Source organism: Elgaria multicarinata, chromosome 4, assembly GCF_023053635.1.
Source record: "Elgaria multicarinata webbii isolate HBS135686 ecotype San Diego chromosome 4, rElgMul1.1.pri, whole genome shotgun sequence".
In the NCBI taxonomy this organism is placed as follows: Eukaryota; Metazoa; Chordata; class Lepidosauria; order Squamata; family Anguidae; genus Elgaria; species Elgaria multicarinata.
The window spans coordinates 26,215,990-26,237,095 of record NC_086174.1 but is presented as its reverse complement, the minus strand read 5'-3'; the positions used below and the strand labels follow the sequence as shown (position 1 = coordinate 26,237,095).

Below are 21,106 nucleotides of genomic sequence, written 5' to 3'. Positions count from 1 at the left end.
TGTTCTACACTGGAACAGACTGCCTTAGGAGATGGTGGAATCTCCTTAAATAAAATTTTGTAAACAGATGCAGGTTGGGCACCTAACAGAGATGCTATGGTGGAGTTCCTGCATCAGAAGGGTAACACTCTATATGGTAAATTGAGGCTGCTGTAGCAGAACCTTTGATGCCTTCAGTGGTTCTTCCTGATAGGAACATGGAGATTAGCCTCAGACAGATTTATGGAGGTCTAGAAATCCTGTTCATTGATGATGTCTATGATAGACGCCAGGGTCTCCATTTTGAAACACATTTTGAAGTGTTTGAGATCCAAGATGACTGATATTGTTATTTTTCTTGGGCACTAAGAAAACAATGGAATAAACCCAATGGGATGGATGACATTGATGATGACTTCAATTTCCATAAGATGTTGCATGGCCCTGGTAAAGTTATTTCATTGTGTCCTTGAGCAAGATAATGCTATTAATATTATTCCTGGAATATCTGGCAAATTCCAGGGAATAACTCTGAAACATCCGGTTCACATCATAAAAACAAGCTTTTTGTGAGCCATGGCGTGTGTGGGGCTCAATTTGCATTACCACTGCCCGGCCGTGGCTTATCATATCTGAACCTGAGCAGCATGGTTGTTGGAGAGTAAAACACGTGGCTTGTATTGATTGTGCGAACCAGCTAACTATATCCTACACGCACAGGTCTCTTGCGGCGAGTGGCCAGAATGCAGGAGTCATCCTCCAATGGGACCAGGGGTGGGAAGTCTCCTGGCACCAGGCATTATTTTTTTTTGTTTGGAGGCTGAGAAATAGCTGGAGGGCTGCTTTGTTGTTTCCCCCTCAGATTTGGGGTTGTATCCCTCCTGGGTAATTGGGCCCAGACGCCTGCTTGTTGGGATGAAAGGAACTGTAGGGTTTTGATTTGTTCTTGTCCTTCTCAGCAGAGTGCTTTATTCTTATCCTTAGTTCTAGTAGGCTGCTTCTAGAGGTTTGGTGAAGGATTTGGAATCCCAAAATGATTAACTGGCCAATCTAGTTAACTGGGGACCAGAGCCAGATATTTCTCCTAGCAACTGTGTTCGCCACCATAGAAATGTAAGAGCAGTCATGCTGAATCAAATGAAAGGCCTATCTAGACCAGCATTCTGTTCCCACACTGGCCCAGTTTGCTGCCTATAGGAAGCCCACAAGCAGGACATGAATGCCACCCCACTCTTCTGCTCATGTCCCCAAGCAACTGATATTCAGAGGCATATTGCTACTGATACTGGAGGTAAGAAAAAGCTATCATCATCAGTAGCCACTGATAGCCTTATCTCCCTTGAACTTGTCTAATCTGCTTTTAAAGCTGTCCAAATTGGCAGCCGTCACTACATCTTCTGACAGCAAACACTATACTTTAACAATGTGCAGTCCTAAATCTCCTACTGTACAGCTTCGTTGGATGTCCCCTGGGTTCTAGTACGATGAGAGGGGAGAAAAAATTCTTCCTGTCCAGTTTCTCTACCTACCTCCACAAAATCTTCTATCATAGTTGCCTTTTTTCCTAAGCTAAAAATCCCCCAAACCTCCATAGTTCCGAACTGTGAACAGTAGGAAAACAAATACCCTAGGAAAAACTAAGTTATGTTTTATATACGCAAAAGAAAACAACAAAGAACATTTTAAAGTTTATTTGTTTGCACAGAACTGCTATGATACTTGCAAATGATGATCATTCAAACATATAATCTATTGTTCAAAGGTTTGTTAAAGAAAAAGCCAGGACCTGTTGGCTTGAACTGAATTACCCATTCTCTCTTACTGTTTCCCCAATTCCTATCCATTATTTACAAGTAAAAGAAAAAATAAGAGAGAGCTTCAATGTAGAGAAGTGCAGTGGTTATAAAGATGAAGGGCTTTCTGAAAAGCAGTCATATGCTCAGGGATGTGTTGTCATGGAAAAATATACAGCTTTTAAGGCTGAAGGATTTGATTTGTCAACACCCACATGGTCTGGGACTGTGAATTCTGCACCTCCGAAGGAGCTAAAGAAGAATAAAATGTGATTTCTGATGCTGAATTTGGCAGAATATCAGTGCTCATATTATCTCTCGTGGGTAAACTTTGGGAACTCACCATCAGAAATCATCCTGGAAACAAGGTATTTTCCCCCCAAGGATCAGAAGGGGCTTGGGGGACATAAACACCCTGTCCCATAGCTAGAGCTATTTACCACCTTGCACCTACAATAGGAATCTACCCCAAATCTCCATGCTCCTGTCTTGTTTCTTTTAGTCAACACATCTTGTGTTGAAAACCTCCCCCCCCCCCTGAATTTTAGAAGCAAATAATGCATACCAATATACTTTGCATGAATTTATTCTGTACATACAAGGTCCTTTTGGCACAGAACTGGAACTGCTTGGCGTGGGTGAAATGTGTGCAGTTGATGAAGGTGTCTACTGTTTGCATCCAGATCTATATTTTGTCATGTTAGCAGGTCCGGCAACCTGCTTACAATTGCTCCAGAAAAATGCCATTTCAAACTGCTTCAAGACATAATTTTACATAAGTCAGTCATATTACACTGAAGAGTCCTTTTTCAATTTTATTTCTCTCTGACAATAATACATTATTTAAAACATTCTTTTCACAGTCACAATATTACTAATCGCAATGAACACCTTACAAAGTTAATCTTCATCTGATGAATGTCCCTGTCTTTCGTTCCTCAACTTCTCTACATAGAATCTGAAGCTCTCCTACAATGGAGTAAAAGAAGAAAGAGAGGAGGGAAGGGAGACAAACTTGTATTTTAGTGTATATGCTAAGCAAATTGTGGCTCAAACTATTGTCCCCTCTAAACTCTGCTATTCTATCCCTGTTTTGTTAGCAATGACAAAGAATGAGAGGCACGGATTTGGCATTTTGTGATGGTTTAGATGGAGCAAATGCCTCCATATCTTGAGAGGGAAGCCCATCTAGTACTTTGACAACTGTGATCTAAATAACAGTGATAAGCAAGATCCATGGACACATGGATTGGACCCTAAATGAAGAGTTATTTCTTGCTGCCATCAAATATAATAATCCTCCAAAATAGGATTCATAGATAATCCTAGCCCTAACCACAACTACATTAATTTGCCTGTACCTGCTTTCTGTAGATTCTCATATTAAAGTAATGTACTGAAGACTTCAAGAGGTCTGCACTGTTTTTTATACATTTATTCCCCTCAATTAAGCAGATTTACAGAGGGGCCAAGGTTTGTGTTTTTGTTGGCAAAATTAGTAAAGATAAGTCAAGCTGCCTGAGAAAATTAGTTCTTCTGTTTTACATTTTCATCCTACAGATGCTATTGGGGGGCGGGGGGAATCTTTACATTTAAAAACTAGCAATTAGCTGACACCTAAACTCATCTCAACTAAAGCATGCGGAAATCATTTAAAGTTTAATAAAACACTCCAAGGATGCTTGATAAATTCACACCTGAACATGAATGCTCAATAATGAACTTCTACTTTAAACATAATAACCCCCGAAGATTTCCTTCTCCCACCAGTCAAGTCTAATGCCAGATTAATACAATGCCTACAATATACCCAGCACTTCATTTGTAGACTCCTTCGAGGGTTCTCTGTGAAGCCTTAATCCCAGCGTAATTAAGCACGCCACGTTTTATTAACGCACACAAACATGTTTGCAGAGCTATTTCTTTGAAAATCGGTAAACACTCACAGGGGGTTCGGTGAAAGGAATGGGCTCTCCCGCTTTCTTCAGGAGTTCTGCCAAACGTTTCAGGAATATCTCATCTGGGTGCATTTTCTCAGCTTTCATTTTATCATATAGGGCTTTGGCCGAAGCCACATCCTCATCCAATGCTAAGGTGGAGAAAATAAAATGAAAATAAAATGGAACACTGTAATTTATCTATCCATATGCATGATGCCAGACATTTCTAGTTCCATTCACTTCAGAAAAGCTTACACAGGGTTTGCAGGTGGCCTCCAGACTCAACTTTGTGGGTTGTTTCAGTAACCCCAGTCATACTGGTGAAAGAATGCCAGACTAAGTAGATCTCAAATAGGGCTGCAGGCTTTAATCGATTAATTGGTGTGATTAAATGAACTAAAGCTTTATAATTGCAGATTAAATTCATGTCTTTATTAATTACTGGAAAGCAGTAACGCCAAGGGCTGAAAACCTGGGATTCCAAGCTTTGGGACTCTTAAAGCTCCACCAGAGAGCAGGCTTCAGCGATAAACCAATTGATTCCCTTTTCCCTGTGCCAATTTGGGGTAAAAGATGGTGGCTTCCTCTTCTAGTTATTATCCTAAGGTAGCAGACATTTTGCTTTGCAGAATAACATTTCTACAGCTTTCCTTCTAGTAATAAGAAAATCAGAAAAGTGAAACAGAACAAGCTCACTGGAGATGAATGGCAATAGAGCTTTTAAATCTGGATTGTTCACAATACAGATGGGCCTTGACTTTGTTTCTTTAAGAAGCTGTTCCTGGCTCTGGTAAAGAGTAACTCAAAGAGTGCAATGCCCCACATTTCAAAATTTAATGGAAAAGGAAATGCTAAACATGTGCTTTCCTTTTGATAATGAATAGCAAGTTTCGTTCATTAAATTTAAGTTCGCACATTTGAGCAACTGCCTCCTTCCACGAGGATCCTGAAAAAAGTCACTTTAATTTAGACTTTGAAGTAAGTATATTTAATTACATGACATTCGTTAAAAGACATCAAATTGATTAAAAACATCTTTAAAAGCTATTGATAGCCTGAGTTTAAGGCCAAAGGCTGAATGAGCTATTTAAAATAAGAAAAAAGACACATTATTAAACAAAGATGGCACAAATTCAATGAGGACGTCTGCAAGTTCTCTAGTTTGTACATATGACAGCCTACTGTGGCTTAATTTGCCCATGACTTATTTTAGGGTTGATTAAGGGTTGTCTATCCCTCAAACAACCCGTTACCTAGGTTTGCACAACAGGACAAGCGACAACAAGTCAAGTGTCTATGGATGCCAGGCAAAACACAACAGCTGCTGCGAGTAAATTAATCCATGGCGGGAAGTCATGACATGTGAACAGGTTCATTCTCTGACCATTAGGCATGAAACAGAACCCCCCTTTACTTCTATATTGTAAGCAGCACCTGCACATACAATTTAAATGATTTCTCCCCCTGCATAATTCAGGACATTAAACCCATTTTTAAAAATAGCGCAACCTATTATTTTCCAGACCTGATAAATCCAACAATATCCACAGCAAGTGATTTTATGAAGATTTCCATACTCATGATGACTATATCAACAGAGAACCAAATCACACCGACACTGTGTCAGAACCTGCAATCCCTAGAATTGATGATTTTCAGCACAGATTCTTCTTAAAGGATGCAATAGCAAGGCCAGGGGTATTAAGTTTCAAATGGTATAAAATGAAGATGTAAAATGCAGAAACAACTAGATATGGAAAATAATTCAATGCTGACCTAAGGTACAAATACCGGCATAGATTTGGATTCCGCTCCTAGTCTTATTTATTTATAAACATTTAGAAGCTGCTCAAATCATGCACATGTAAAAAGAAGAGATCAGAATATCTCTTTTATTAACATTGGGATAACACAGAAAGTGATTTTATACAAAGCTGGACTTCAGTCTACCTAGCTCAGTCAGTATTATCTCCACTGACTGTCAGCGGTCCTCCCGTTTTTCAGAGGAGGGTCTTTCCCAGCTGTACCTGGAGACGGCAGGAATTGAACCTGGGACCTTCTGCATACAAAGCTTGTCTTCTGTTACTGACCTACAGTCTATTTTTGCTAATTCCTATTTTTCTTTATAGAGGTTGCAGCAGCAAAAACATTTACTGTCCCTGCTCTGCTTCTACTTGTGATGAGTGACAGAAACACTAAACAGGTCTTTCTGCAGGGCTTGGGAAATTACGCTGAACTATTTGATTTTCTTTTACCTTTTTTGATATCTGCCTTCCCAATAGGAGTTACTTAATGCTATACATAGCGAGAAATAAAAGCTTATATTCTGTAGAGATGTACATTTCAGACCCTTCCATTTGCCAAGGAAAAACTTCCCACTCACAGCTGCAAGTGGATGAGTTGCTTTTTAACTGTGGGAGGCTTCAGAACCTGCACAAAGTGATGGTTTAATGAAGGTATAATAGAAATTGTTAACTTCCCATTCCTTTAAAATAGAAGTATCTATTGTATGAAAAAAAAAAAAAGGAACAGCGAGATTATGTTTAATGGACCGCACAATTGAGACATTTTCTTAGTAATTCTTTATTCTTGGAAGACTAACAATGCGAAGGGCTTTTTCCTCCCCCAGTCCTGGACACAGTCCCAGAGGTTTACGTCCCTGATGAAAAAAGGAACGAAGGTGCACATGTTCCCTGGCTTTGGAAGAAGTCTGTTTTTATTTATTTATTTATTTATTTATTTAAGGATTTTTATGCTGCCATTCAGCCAAAAAAGGCTCTCACGGCGGCTTACAAAAGTATTTCTTGACAGTCCCTGCCCACAGGCTTACAATCTAAAAGACATGACACAAAAGGAAAGGGGATTGGGAGGGAGGGAGGAGGAGGAGGGGGGAAAGGAAAGCAAATTCAGGCACTACAATCTTAGTTGCAAAGTTCAGCAGTTACAGTTGACAGCAGGAGGGAGGGGGCTCTCAGCTGGAGCTGGACCCAGGCACGGTGGAGAGGTGCCTGGCTGCTGCTTCCTCCCTCACTGGTGGCCTCTGCAGAGACAGTTGGTAGCAGGAGGGAGGGGGCTCTCAGCTGGAGCTGGACCCAGGCACGGTGGAGAGGTGCCTGGCTGCTGCTTCCTCCCTCACTGGTGGCCTCTGCAGAGACAGTTGGTAGCAGGAGGGAGGGGGCTCTCAGCTGGAGCTGGACCCAGGCACAGTGGAGAGGTGCCTGCTGCTGCTTCCTCCCTCACTTGTGGCCTCTGCAGTTTTTGTAGTTCATTTTCCTTTTGGCTAGAGCCTAAGACTTTCACCTTCGATGCCTTTAGCAAAACCGCCACAAAAATACTATCTAAAGCACTGGAAAAACATTTCCCACTCCTTAGCAAGGTTGGATCCAGAATAGGTTTGATGAATGTATTTTCCCCTTAAAATCAATGGTCTATGCAAATGCTAGAAGCCTCCAAGCCAAAATGGGAGAACTGGAGTGCTTGGTTTCAAAGGAGAACCTAAACATAGTGGGCATTACAGAAACCTGGTAGAATGGAGGGAGCCAGTCTAGCTTCTCTGGGAAGAGTTCCAGAGTACTGGAGCAGCCACTGAGAAAGCCCTGGGCAGGATTGTAAGGGAGCATACGATCTTTCAGATAACTTGGACCCGAACCATATAGGGCTTTATAGGTCATAACCAGCACTTTGAATTGTGCCCGGAAACAAACTGGAAGCCCATAGAGCTGTTTTAGCAGGGGAGTTGTATGCTCCCTGTAACCAGCCCCGGTCAACAATCTGGCTGCAGCTCTTTGAACCAGCTGGAGTTTCCGAACACTCTTCAAAGGCAGCCCCATGTAGAGTGCGTTTCAGTAATCCAATTGGGATGTAACTAAGGCATGTGTCACAGTGGCCAGGTCTGACATCTCTAGGAACAGGCACAGCTGGCGCACTAGCTTTAACTGTGCAAATGCACTCCTGGCCACCGCTGAAACCTGGTCATCCAGGCTCAGGGCTGAGTCCAGAAGTAGACCCAAACTGCAGACCTGTGTCTTCAGGAGGAGTGTAACCCCATCCAGCACAAGCTGAATCCCTATTCAGCTGATTGGTGGGAGATCCAGGACAGATAAAAGGAAGTACCTCTTTACATAGTGCATAGTTAAATTATGGAACTCACTACCAGTGATGGCCACCAATTTGGATGGCTTTAAAAGGGGGTTATCAATAGCGAATGGCTACTAGCCCTGATAGTTGTGTGCTATCTCCAGTATTCGGGGCTGTGTGCACCAGTTGCTGGGAACATGGGTGGGATTGTGCTGTTGCACCATGTCCTCCTTGTTGGTCCTTGTCTGATGGCTGGTTGGCCACTGTGTGATCAGAGTGCTGGACTAGATTGACCCTTGGTCTGATCCAGCAGGGCTCTTCTTATGTTCTGATTTCAGTAGCACAAAGTATAATTGATTCTCAGTCCAACCCAATGGCTCATACCTCACACCCCCAGGACAAGTCTGAGCTTAGAGAGAAAAAATAAAGGAAATTATTAAATAATATAAAATGTGGTTCCCAAAGATTGCAATGTTAAAAGGGACCTCTTCACTTTTTTCCAGGGAGAAATGAGACTTGAGTTCCCACCACGTGCCCTTTCCCCTCACTGTGGGAAGGAAGAAAAGGAGTGAATCAGGCTGTATTTTGTATACTTCAGCTTGTTATCTTCTGACCACTTGGATTTTAAAAGTTGTATTTTTCCAGGAATGATTGGTGACCTAGGAGATGCTACATTTAAAGTAAACAAGCAGTACTGTTCAATTAACTCATTACTTTTTCCACGGGGTGAGGAGGAAGCACACACAAGAATTTCAATAGCTAATTGAGCTTTTATAGTGTTTTTTAGTAATTTTATGCAGTTTCAATTATAGGTACCATGCCCTGGGACTGTAAGGAGAAGAGTGGGCTAGAAATATAAAGAATATTTTTTTAAAAAAACCCATAGTAACAGCAGTTTAATTTAAACAGTTTATGATGAAAAAAAGTTCATTGCTAAATCAAATGAACATCTAAATGTTGTTCTGAAAACAATTATATAAAAATACATTGTACTTTGAAAACGGTGTGTTCAATCAAGGAAAAATTAATATTTATATTACTGTATATATGTGTAAATATTTTCTTTTGAAGTATTTGTCATGGCCTTTGGCTGGTACAATAAACAGTTCTGCAAAACTTTGAAAAAACTGCTATCCGTATTGGCTCTCTGAGGTCTTTCCTAGCCTTTCCCTGCTACTTGAGATCCTTTAGTTAGAGATGCCTAAGTTTGAACTGGGATCTTCTCAATGCATAGCACAATATACTCTTATTACTGACTTAAGTTTCCCTTACAAGTTTGTTCAAACACTGGCTAGGTTTGTATGATCACCACAGCCCACCATGGCTCAAGAGAACCATGGTCTGTTGTAGGGTTAGTTGAAGGTTGTTTTACCCTCAAATCCCTTGTGCCCAGGTTTGTGTGACATGTCAAACTAAGACAACCCTCCGCCAAGAACTGAATATCCAAAATGGGCACCAGCACACACTACAATTCACTTTGGCTTCAATAAACCACCCACTGTGTGCTTTGCTTGTGCACATCTGCGGCTATTAGGAAAACTGCACCGGTTTCACTTGTATAGCTTGTCATGGGCTAAGAGATCCTGATGTCACAGAACAATCCTTAAAACATCCACAGACGGAACTGTGATGTCCCAAACTCTCAGATTTTTAATTCTGTTACCTTGTTAAAAGTGTTGCTTTCATTGTGTCACATCAAATAGCACAAAAATGTTGATTAAAACAAAGTAAAATATACAATATCTTACCATGGCATTTCATGAGGTAAGAGTAAAAAAAGGACATATCTGTGAAATCAGGAACTAGATCCATCAATGTCTTCAATTTGTGAACCTAGAAAAATAAAAGGCACAGAAGAATTATTTTGGGCACAGAATAACAGAAAAACACCCTTCCTAAGAATCCGGGGCCGAGGACACAGAATATGCAATGGCCATAATCCAGAGGCATGTGTGTGCAGGATTTTTTTTTAAAGGGGAGAATTATAAAACAAGATATTATAGGATCATTAGGGTAGGGGGCTATTTTATCCTATAGCATGCCATGAATGCTATATTAATAACCAACAAAGAAAGGCAAATGGGAAGTTGCCTTATAGCACATCAGACCATCGGTCCATCTAGCTACCACTGCCTGCACGGACTGGCAGCAGCTCTCCTGGGCTTTAGGCAGGCATCTTTCCCAGCACTTGCTAGAGATGCTGGGGGTTGAACCTGCGATCCTTCTGCAATCAAAGCATGCAACTCGACCACTGAGCTACAGCCATTCCCCCATTAGTATCATCGCACTGCCATGAATGGCTCCGCAACAAGACTACTTCTAAACTCTGGGGAAGCTAAGATGCTGTCTTGGGATCCTATAAGGGCAGCTTCTCAGAAGGAATCACTCCGAAAAAATATGTGCTCCTCTGGAGATACTGCGCAAGCGTTCTCCTGGATTGTGGCCTACGCAAGCCAATTAGAAAATCACCAACAGGCTACGAAAATCATGCTCTCTTTCACATACTTGTACATATACATATTGAGAAAGATACAGATCCACAGAATCCACCTGGGAAGTACCGTGGCTTGCACATCTCCTTTAATCGATCTTATGCAGGAGAATCTCTTAGTGGATTGGGTCCTTATAAATTTGACATACATGTTCTTCTGTGTGCATGTGTTTTTTAAAACACAAGTTTGCAGCTTTCGACTTTCATATGCATCTTGGAACAGGGCAATTACTAGCACTTAAGCAGAATAACACTTACCAAATTAATACTTTATGCATGGTTTTCTGAGACGCAGGTCTTATAAATAACAAAAAAATGTACCGTTTAAGAGAACTCCCCTGCTCGTCTCGTATTAAAGGACTCACGTCTTTTAAACTTTCCTCTTTTCCTTTAATGCCCTGTGAGCCACAACAGAGCTGCTGAGCCTTGTCTAATTAGCCACCAAACTTCTCATATAAAAGAACAAAGTACTTCAAACCTGGGAAGTCAATCATTAACATCTCCATGGGCTAAGTGACAGCACCTCATGGAATGGGTCACGGGATGAAATTTAGGTAATCCAGATTTAATATATAGACACATTTTGAATCTTGTTGAAATAGCCATAATTGGCCAGTAGGTAGTTTTCTACTTGCATGCTCTGGCTAGAATCTGGAGATCCACAACTTCCATTTAAAAATTAAGTGTCAATGCAGTTTGGGGTTTCCATTTCCTCAGATCCACAGAGAACAACTGCCCCCCCCCCTTAAGAAGAGCCATGCTGGATCAGACCAAGGGTCCATCTAGTCCAGCATCCTTCTTTTTGAGGTGATGACTGTCAGGGTGTGCAGCCAGGCTCCCTCTATGGTGGGCATCCAACCTGGAAGGCCCTTTCTAGTGCAGATGATTTGGCTCCTAAATAAAGGTTCCACTCTCAAAGGCAAATGCAAACACTTGCACATTTATCCTTTTGAAATACAGCAATTTCTAAAGTCCCTGTTACAATTCTGAAGAATTGCAAAGCTAGCATTGACATCTGAGATTAATAATTAAGTGACATTAATGTGACTTCACCCTATTGCTTTCTGGAATAATCTCACATAACCCATGAGATTTCAGGCTGTGATCATGACCAACCATCCAAGCCACTGGTTCGCACACAAGTAGTCCTATTGTTCAATTCCACCCCCATCCCCGCCCCCAATAGCATGCAAAAGCCTAGTCTGTGCTCATAAGGCTGATATGTTTGGCTCAACACAAGCACTTTTTAAAAAAGTGGAACTGATAGCAAGGAGACTTCTCCCCAGTACAAAAGTTAAGTGAATGGATTTTCAGAAGGAGCTAGATTTACATCACTATTTGGCAGAAACATATTTACCGGAAAACACACATCTTCACAAAGAAGACAGAGTGCCAAAACGTATGGCACTGATATTGCATCAAACATGATTATTAACCTGTCCACTAATTGTGGCCTACCAAACACCATGTACATGTAGAATATAATTATCAGAGATCCTTCTTAAAGTGGTTTTTAGTATGTTGAAGGGCCTAATTGTGAATCTCCTGGGTAGATTCAGGAAAGGATCTAGTTTTGTTATTATTAACAATAGACTAAATGTCCAGCATGGGCCAGTTTGAGCATCTGGATTCCTGAAACATTTTCTAATTCTATTTGGATGTGTTTATGCTGCCAATATATCTTGCAACATGCTTCCTGACAGAATGTATCATTCAAGTTTTATTTCTCAATGCTTACTTTTCAGTTAATGAAAACAAAGTAAACAAATAAAGTGAAGATTAGTTGGCCTAGACAACAAAGCAAATTGCTAAATCAGTGTTTTCTGAAAAATGATATACTGCACAAAATATAGACTTGCAACTATGTTTGCGATGCACCATATGTTCATGTTCTCCCATGTTCTCCCCCAGGAAAAAACAAAACAAAACAGAAAAAACAAAAACAAAATAGAATCATAGAATAGTAGAGTTGGAAGGGGCCGATAAGGCTCAATGCTCACAGGCCTTATTGGTTCAATCAAAATAGTTTCTCCTTTCCTTTCTTCTTGTACTAAGAAAGCGCAATGTGTTAATGTTAAATAATACAAATTTAACATTAAATTTGTATTATTTGTATTAAATCTGAATGTTAAATAATACAAATGCTGATATCAGGGCATGATTAAGTGAAGATGCTAGAAAAAGTGAGTTGCTTTCATGTAAAAAAAAAAAAGAAAAAGATAAAAAGTTGATATACCTGTCCTGGCCGCTGGGCTGTCTTCACAAAGAAAGCCACGAGTTCCCTCTTTTGTTCACCTATTGCACGGCATCTCTTGAAAGGGAGAAGGAAAAGAGAGAGAGAAAAATTAAATGAGCAAAGGCAACTGGGGTTTCTTGATAAATAAAACTAGGTAAGGTGAAAACTTCCAATTAAAAAGGTTCACAATAACCAGTAATAAATCATTATTAACCAAAAGCCTTAATAGTCGACCACTTAATAAAAACCTACCGAAAGGAAAACAAATGGGGGTGCCAAGCCAATCCCCCCCCTTCTTTTTCTGGCAAACGCTGTCCTTGGCACAATAAACATTAAGTTTTCTCAAAAGGGGAGAGAAAATGAACAAATGCTTTAACATCCTACGGAAAAGAGATTTGGGACTGTAAAAGAAAGAAAGGGGGGGGGACACAATTTCTCTCCAATTATTCTGCCAAGCATTCACAAGTGAGCTAGGGATCATAAGGTTAATTATACATTTAATAAGGTGTCAGGGAGATAACTGCTCGTTTCTTTATAAAAATTAAAATGTACAAAGCAAGTTCTCTTTAAAGTATAATTACCTACACTTATGCATACAAAAGGACTGATTTCAATCTCTCTATTTTATAAAAGGCTTTCTTTGCAACCGACAGCCAGTGCTCAAGAGACAAAAGTTAAAACTCAAAAAAAGTTTCTGTGACAGACTGGACAAATCAGGTGTCTGTCCCATCTTGGAAACTACAGGGCGGAAAATTCAGATAATATTTTAGCTTATGCTCAGAGGAGTTGGCCTTGAAAACTGGAAGAATGCATACTGATTATTTTTTCTAAAAACGCTTAAGACATTCTCTCAACCTTGACACCTCAAAATATCAGTATATTACACTTTGCAAAGTATGTATACACACACTGGCACACAATGAATTACTTTATAAGCCGATAGAACCCAATGTATATTATGCTCTCTTGCCAAGTTCTTTGAGATCCAAATGAAGTTTATCATTAGAAGTGTCCAATGAAAAGCAAAAGGAGGCCAATTTGAAATGTTATTTTGAACTACATAGAGATTTTAATATATTAAATGGTATAAACGTATAATAAATAAAATAAATCCCTGTACATCATTCAATTTCTATCCTGTCTGTCAAAGAATTACCACAATTACATTGTGTTTTTTAAAGGGGTAGTCTCTCCTCCCCCCACAAAAAACTCCCCACACCTTGGAAGAAACACCCAGTATTTACAAATCCTTTAACTCCATACCTTCAATGGAATAATCTGGCATACAAGGAGAAGTCTATTATTCCTTAACAGTTAGCAATCTATGGCAAGAAGCCACAAAATATTGACTTAAAAGCTTTTGAGTAAAACAGATCTAGATGCCAGAGGTACATGTATGACCTGATCCTGGACAAACGAAACTGGATGTTGGCTCTCTGGTTTCATGTGTAGCCTTTATTTTTAAAAAAAATATTTTTAGGCAGCCTTTAATAAAACCCTCGCAAGGCAACAATTGGTTATTAAAGCGCCTTTAAAGTGAGGGGCTCATTCTTGGTGCAACCTGGAAAGCTCAAGGTGGAAGCTGAAAAGTATTTCAACTGATCGAAGAACAGAACCTTCATGCCCTATATGGCTCTTGGTCCCCCTTGGCTAAAAACTTCAAACCTATGCAAAATGCTATAGGGTAAGCCATTTCAGACTTTATAGAATAAGGGTTTCCTATGAAGCATTTTTTAAGGTCAGAGTAACACAAAGCCCCGTCTATAGAAAAACCCCTTTTAACCTCGCAATCCAGTGCAGATTTGCTCAGAAGTCTCAGCTTTCAATGAAGCTTACTCCCAAGTAGGTGTGTTTAAGATTGCAGCCTAAATGCTCAACAAGTAACATATTTATTTATTATGGCAGAAATCCTTCACAGAGCAACGTTAGGCACACCCTCCAACTTGGGCACAGAAGGTGGGATTTTTGACTCACCACAGAGCCCCGATGACATATTTCAATCCATCTGAAAGTCTTCTTAGTTTTAAAAGCAGTGGTGTCATGAGGCATGGAAGGCTGCCGGTTGAAAATGCACCCAGTGCTGTCCCTGCGCTCTTAGGCATGCAGAAATAGATACAAAGTTTTGGGGATCCCTGCCTAGATGTATATCTTGCCCTATCCCAGACTCCAGGTGCCTTTCAGCAATTTTGTCAATTTTGTCCCCCAAAGAATCACAGCCTAGCCCTTTTCAAGCATTGGACACAGGCAAATTTTGAAATGCACATGCGTAGGTCCGTCAGCAACAGTTCCCTATACTTGCTTCCTTCTGGTGTTTGTAGGGCAGCTGATCCGCAATGGATGCTGTAAGGAAAACGGTCCCCATTTAAGCAGTTGGAGATCACGATAGTTTGCTTCATTTCTTCCCTGCCCCTGTTCTTAAAAGTATTGTGACGGTGGGGTGCCTGGAAGACCTTGGAATGGTAAACTATGAAGATTTCTGGAGAAATTCCAAGGAAGGAATTTTTTTTTGTTGCTCTTGTAGATTTCCCATTCATTAAAGCTTCTCTTCTCCCACAACCCCATGAATGATGCACTTCTGCCATAATTTTACACAAAGTAATGTGTACAGGGTTAACTTGGAAATTAAGGGAAGTTTTGTACATTTAAGTTCTATGCAGGGCCATGGCATTACTTAGGATGCATAGTATGTTTTTTTTTAAAAAAAATATGTCTAGAATTAATTTCAAACCTTTCCTTCGCATTTAGAATCTAACATTTTACACTACGTGCAAGAAAAACACTCCACATTGTTTTTTAACCCACATGTTATGACTTCTAACTTGAAAACCTACTGACGACAGGACTGTTACCTATGCTATTTTATATATTCCTGAAAAGTGAACTGTTATTTTTAAGAGACACTCCAAAGCAATTCACTGATTTCCCTTGCCCAAACACAAAGCTATTCACACGAACAGAAACAAAGCAAAATAATTCTTTCAAATTTCTCTCATCCTCAGGGTAAGCTAAGTAAAACTAGGGTTTGTTTACCCTGCGGTTATGGGGCCCATTTAAAACGAATGCATGTCTTCGATTATAAAATGATAATCCAGGCACTTGATATATAGTTTTCTTAATTATATAAGCAGCAGGCAAGGATCAAATCCCTCCACCCCCAATTCCACCCCCACCCACAACCTCCCTGGATGCCGCGAAACCTTCTGATGACTAAAGAGAGGGTTTTTCTTTCCTTTTACTCTTTAAAGTACTGAGCAACTAAGCAAGAACGTAAGTGAATGTAGCAGTATTTACTATCAGAAATTGGTAGCAGGCCTCAATTTGACACAAGGAGTCGACACAAAAGCCGCAATCTGCAGGATCACGGTGACTGTTTGACTGCCACCTGCTGGGAAAGCATCCCTGCCGGAGCCTGTTTGCGTACACTGCCAATGGCAGCTCTTATCACCCACGGTTCGTTCTGCATATTTCTCAGCTTTATATTTAGCAACGTTAAAGTGGCATGAACGCGGACGTCTCATTCTCTGAAGATTGCCAATTTGAGAGAGAGAGAGAGAAAGGCAGGCTGTGGACCATTGGAGACTTGCATTTGTCAGTTAACATGCCAGTGACACATAACCAAACTGTAAGCAAATAGTTTTCAATAAATAAATAAAAATAATGCTACCAGATAAAGAAGGGGAAAAAAAAGAAAGATCACTTTTGGTTTAAAAGTAGTTTGCACTTATATTTTAATTTATACACTGCTATTCAGCCAAGAACTGGCTCCCAGAGTGTTTTCTGGAAATTAAAATCCGTCACAGAAAATGCAGCTTTTGCTTTGCTTCTTGTCCTGTCATTTAGCTTGCCCTCCTCCTGCCTACTCTGGGGCAAAATGGGGAGTTCCTCTTCCTCCGGCAGGTAGAACAGAAGGGTAGACACTGGGACTCGGGCATTTATAGCATTAAAGATGTTAAAGGTATGTTTTGTGAGGGAGGAGCAGAGAATGTTGTACCAACAACGAGAGACTGCTCATATATGTCCTCGTTCCAGGACATTTCACAACAGGGTAAAATAAAACTATTGCTTCACACCCCACTCCAAAAAGCAAATCCAAAACAAACTCTAGTGCCTATAAAAACTGTTATTACTGAAATTGGTATCTCAAGTCATGCAAGCCTGAGTCATTTGGCAACTTAAGAGAACAAGCTTCGGCGTGCACATACTCCCCCCAACACTTAATAATTTCTTAATGTAGTTTTGACAAAGTCAGAGCATTGCTCCCCCTTACCTCTAGAAGATGCTTGGCATCATCCACTCTTTCGGCGTTTATATACTGAAGGAAAAGGTCTGTGACAGGCCTATAGATTCCAAACTGGTTGGCCAAACGTTCAGCCATGGCACTCACTGCAATAAATAAATAAATAAAATAGGCAGACGTAAGTAAACATTGGCTTTCTTTTAAAGGTCATTAAGGCTTGTTTGTGCCTGCTGGTAAGATGTATTAAGTGGGCAACACAAGATACAGGGCCTTGTCTGTAGTGACACATCTTTATTGAATACCCTACCGAAGCATGTGCGTGTGGCTCCTTTCCTGTTTTAAATGGGCCATAAAGACTTGGGTTTTCCAGTCCGCTTTTAAATGAATGGGTGCCCATATTTATGTGTTATCATTTTTTACTGCTGCTGCTTCTTTTTTAAATGTCTTACGCTGGTTTAGTTCTGTATTTTATTGTTTTGAATGTTTACCTTGTAGACCACCTTGAAAGGCATTGCCTTGAAAGATAGTAGGAAACTGTTTTAAATAAAGAGTTTGTTAACAGGTGAGCCTCGTGTGGCGCAGAGTGGTAAGCGGCAGTTACTGCAGCCGAAACTCTCCCCACGGCCTGAGTTCGATCCCAGCGGAAGCTGGTTCTCAGGCAGCCGGCTCGGGTCAACTCAGCCTTCCATCATTCCGAGATCGGTAAAATGAGTACCCGGCTAGCTGGGGGAAAGGTAACTGCGACTGGGGAAGGCAATGGCAAACCACCCCACTACAAAGTCTGCCAAGAAAACGTCAGCGAAAGCAGGCGTCCCTCTAGGAGTCAGCAATGACTCAAGTGCCTGCACGAGAGGTCCTTTCCTTTCCTTGTTAACAGGTAAGTATTTAAAGCTATTAAGTGATGTTCCTGTTTAAATGAACATAGATTCGCAACATGCCAACTGATTTACCTCAGGCTTGAAAATAGCCGCTTGGTCATTTGTGGGAAGATGGACAGTGCAGGGGAAAATTGGTTCTCTCTCTCTCTCTCTCTTTAGGTTTTAAGGCAACAATTGATTCACCTAGGTACTTGTCAGCAGACAGGCGAATAAATTTTTTTGTAGGCTAGTTATTCAGGTATTTACCAGGATAACTTACATCTTTCCAACTCTGGCTCCAGTTTGTTCTCAATCAACTTTCTATACACAAAACTGATACTTCTCCTTCCAGAATCAGAATGCAGTGCTCCACCAGGGGTAAACATGGGCTCAATATATTCGATGGCACCATCAAGGTTATTACTAGAGGAGGAAAGGGGGGAAAGTGTTGCAGTGGTTTAGTTCCTAATGTTTCAGCTCCTAAACCAATAAAGCAAGTGCATGAATGTTTTATTTTATTACTACATTAATATTACACAGAGTAGCAATGTTAAAAGTACCTATGACCCCATTCATGCAGATATTGTCACAACACAAAGTGAAACAAATGTATGGCTGAGTGCATAAAGTCTGCACTAAGTCCATTTCTTTCAGGAATGGACTCTGACCTGTTCTATGGCTGAGTAACTTTGACATAAATGTTGCCATTTTTAACGGAATAAAGATGTCGGCTGGTCTGTTACTTCCAAAATAGTAAAAGGGCAAAAAATAAAACATCCAGGGCTAACATCTGAATAATTAATGCAAAAGAAACCAGAGACTATTTTTTATGTAATATTAAATTAAATATTTTCCTGAATATTTCATAGCTGTCTTTTTGGATGCAAACACAGCGATATTAAATGTGATCTGTTTAACAGCTTTGTCTATACACTTTTTCTTTGGAGCAGAATGCAGCATGAGATGGCAAAATGTGAAAGTACTGCAGTCATAAGAAATAACCACAGTTTATTGTGCCTTTGATAAAAAGTTACGCACAAAAAATTCTCCAGAGCATATTTGCAAGACACTTCTCAAGGAGATACATTTTGAGCAAGTATCAGTGCTTAAGGTACTGACAGCTGCTACAGCTTTGTGAAAAGTTGAGAGCCAATTGTCGATTCAAAGAGACACCTGAATACTAGACAGAGCAGGTTTTTCTTACTAGGATCTAACAAGGAACACGACTGAGGCTGTTGATAAAAATGGAATCTAAACAAGTAGTTAACTATGCTGGCAATAAAGTGTTTGCTAGGCTAAAGAGTCTTCTGATACAGTTTCTTCGTCTGTGTTATTTTGTGGTTCTATGTGGCAGACGCCTTGTATTTCCTTTTCGGTGGGATAACTATTAGAGAAACCCATGTTTAAGAGAGTCACTGATCTTGCAAACGTCTCTGTAATAAGATATAAATTAGCCTAAATCACTTTTAATGAGGTTTGACCACAGGAGCATTGGATACTATAAGGATTTGAGGAACTGAGCTATCTTTGGCAACATTACACATGAGAGTCTGAAAAAAAGACCAAATGGATTTGGAAACTGGCCTGCTCAGGTGGTTCTTCATTCTGTCTACCCTGATCTACTGTCTACTGTTTTAAATGATCCTACAGCTTTTTAGAAAGGGTGTACTCCCTCATCTTACATGACTGAGACACGGATACCTGCAACATAATACTACTGTTCAGATCTGCTGAATGAGAAAGAGGGATGCGGGGGACACACACAATAGGGTCTATCTTGTAAGAGTGGATCAAAATTAAAACTAAACAGGGCAGGAATTTCCTGACAAGTTATTGCTAACAGATATACCTTGAGAACTACATTAAAATATACTGACTGCATTTAGCAGGGAGAAAGCAGCAAAGGGTTTCAAATGGAAATATAAGCCCTGTTAGACCCCCACCCCCATATAAAATAAAGTGCCATCAAAGCTTTTAATCAAGCCATGAACATGTTTTTGGAGCTTTAAAGGAGATGGAGAAATACTGTCTATATTTCCAAACCTTGTGTATATTCTTTTAAAAGGAGGTTTCAAAATGTTCCATGCAAAGCCCTTGCATTTCTTTCAAAGTCAGTAAAATATCCAACAAGCACGTCTGTAACTCTGAAAAATCATACTTGCATTCGGCACAATCATAGGGATGCAAAATCAAATTGAAAGCTTACTGATACAAAGAGAAAACCTTCTATTGGCTTTGCGGAGGTGTGCATTGTGCTGTGAATTAGAACAATAACGAGAGACTACAAGACATCAGCTTAAGTCAAGGCTCCGTTTAGGTAGGCAGAACTTGATAAGTGCACATGTTTGACATCATTAGCCTACTTAAAGTTCACTTATCCAGTAATAACCTGCCAGCTTCTGCATTGCATTAAATGGACTCCAAGCCCCATTGTTTCCAGGATAAGAAATCTCAACGGAAACCAATTCTACCATCCCTTTAACTGTTATGTAGGAAAAGATTATTGGTGTGCAAGGCAAATAAGGTCACCATATTGTCTCCTTCCCACCCCCCACTCATACAATAGAAGAAATATCCACTACGGAGTTGCTTACTTCTTGATGTGAGCTAACACTGTGTTATTGATGAAAAGCATGTGCGACAACTTAATAGAGCTAAGGAGGTTTTCCATCATCTTCTCCACTGCGCCTATGCTCTCCAGGTCTCCCTTCTGAGCCAAAGCTTGAACAAGCCGAGTCACTGCCAGTGGAGAGGGTGCCCTGCCATTTTCAAGATGCGTCTTGAGCGTAGACATTGCATCTATCCAGGAGAATACGGACAAGTGGAAAAAGAAAAGACACCATACATTTATATATTTAATTAAAAACGGGGAAAAGGAGAGTGGATGACTTTTGTGTGATACCTTAAGAAAGCAACCCCATTTGAAAATTCTCCTAAATCCTCTTTTTTCAACTTGCTACGGTTCTTTTGTGTGACACCTTAAGAAAGTAACAGTATTTGTTGCTTTATATTTCTTGTGGCATAGCTTCAGTTCAGGTTTCGGTGCTCGTTTCTGATCACAGTAATGTGAACATCAAAAACACTACGTATCCTTTAAATCAAGAAAATTATTTTCAAAGCAACCTGATTTTGAGGTTTGGCATATCTGGGCTTTTTTCCCAGCACAACTGGCTAGGATAGCAGGATAAATGTTTACATCCCAAAGCAAAACCTCAGGCCCCTTTCTGACCGGGTTTAGGCCTTGCAGGTAATAAAGCAGCGGTGGGCATGCATGGTCCGTGGGCATCACGGAGGCTGCAGACAACATGCACCCTGCTACTGCCCTCCACCACCCCTACGACGGAGGGAAAATAGAAACAAAATAATTACGGACCACAGTGGCTGCAGATAGCTAAAATTGCACTATGGAATTTTTTGCCATCAAATTTCGGTGGCAAAACATGCTATTTCCCTTTTTAAAAAGCACAGAAAAACAATCTCCTCCCAGTGCAGCCTG

General features: G+C 40.3%; 1 protein-coding gene across 1 annotated transcript in view; it reads right to left on the bottom strand.

Moving 5' to 3' along the window:
• Positions 1-1,654: 1,654 nt before the first annotated feature.
• LRPPRC (leucine rich pentatricopeptide repeat containing) overlaps positions 1,655-21,106 on the bottom strand; it is a 140,099-nt gene continuing 120,647 nt past the window's right edge. The window contains exons 32-38 of the mRNA XM_063123988.1: positions 20,205-20,409; positions 17,891-18,033; positions 16,784-16,899; positions 12,517-12,591; positions 9,538-9,622; positions 3,719-3,861; positions 1,655-2,741 (exon numbers count right to left, since the gene is read on the bottom strand). Coding sequence (XP_062980058.1) covers positions 2,673-2,741; positions 3,719-3,861; positions 9,538-9,622; positions 12,517-12,591; positions 16,784-16,899; positions 17,891-18,033; positions 20,205-20,409 — 836 coding nt within the window. The 3' untranslated portion in view covers positions 1,655-2,672. The remainder of the gene's footprint in view (positions 2,742-3,718; positions 3,862-9,537; positions 9,623-12,516; positions 12,592-16,783; positions 16,900-17,890; positions 18,034-20,204; positions 20,410-21,106) is intronic.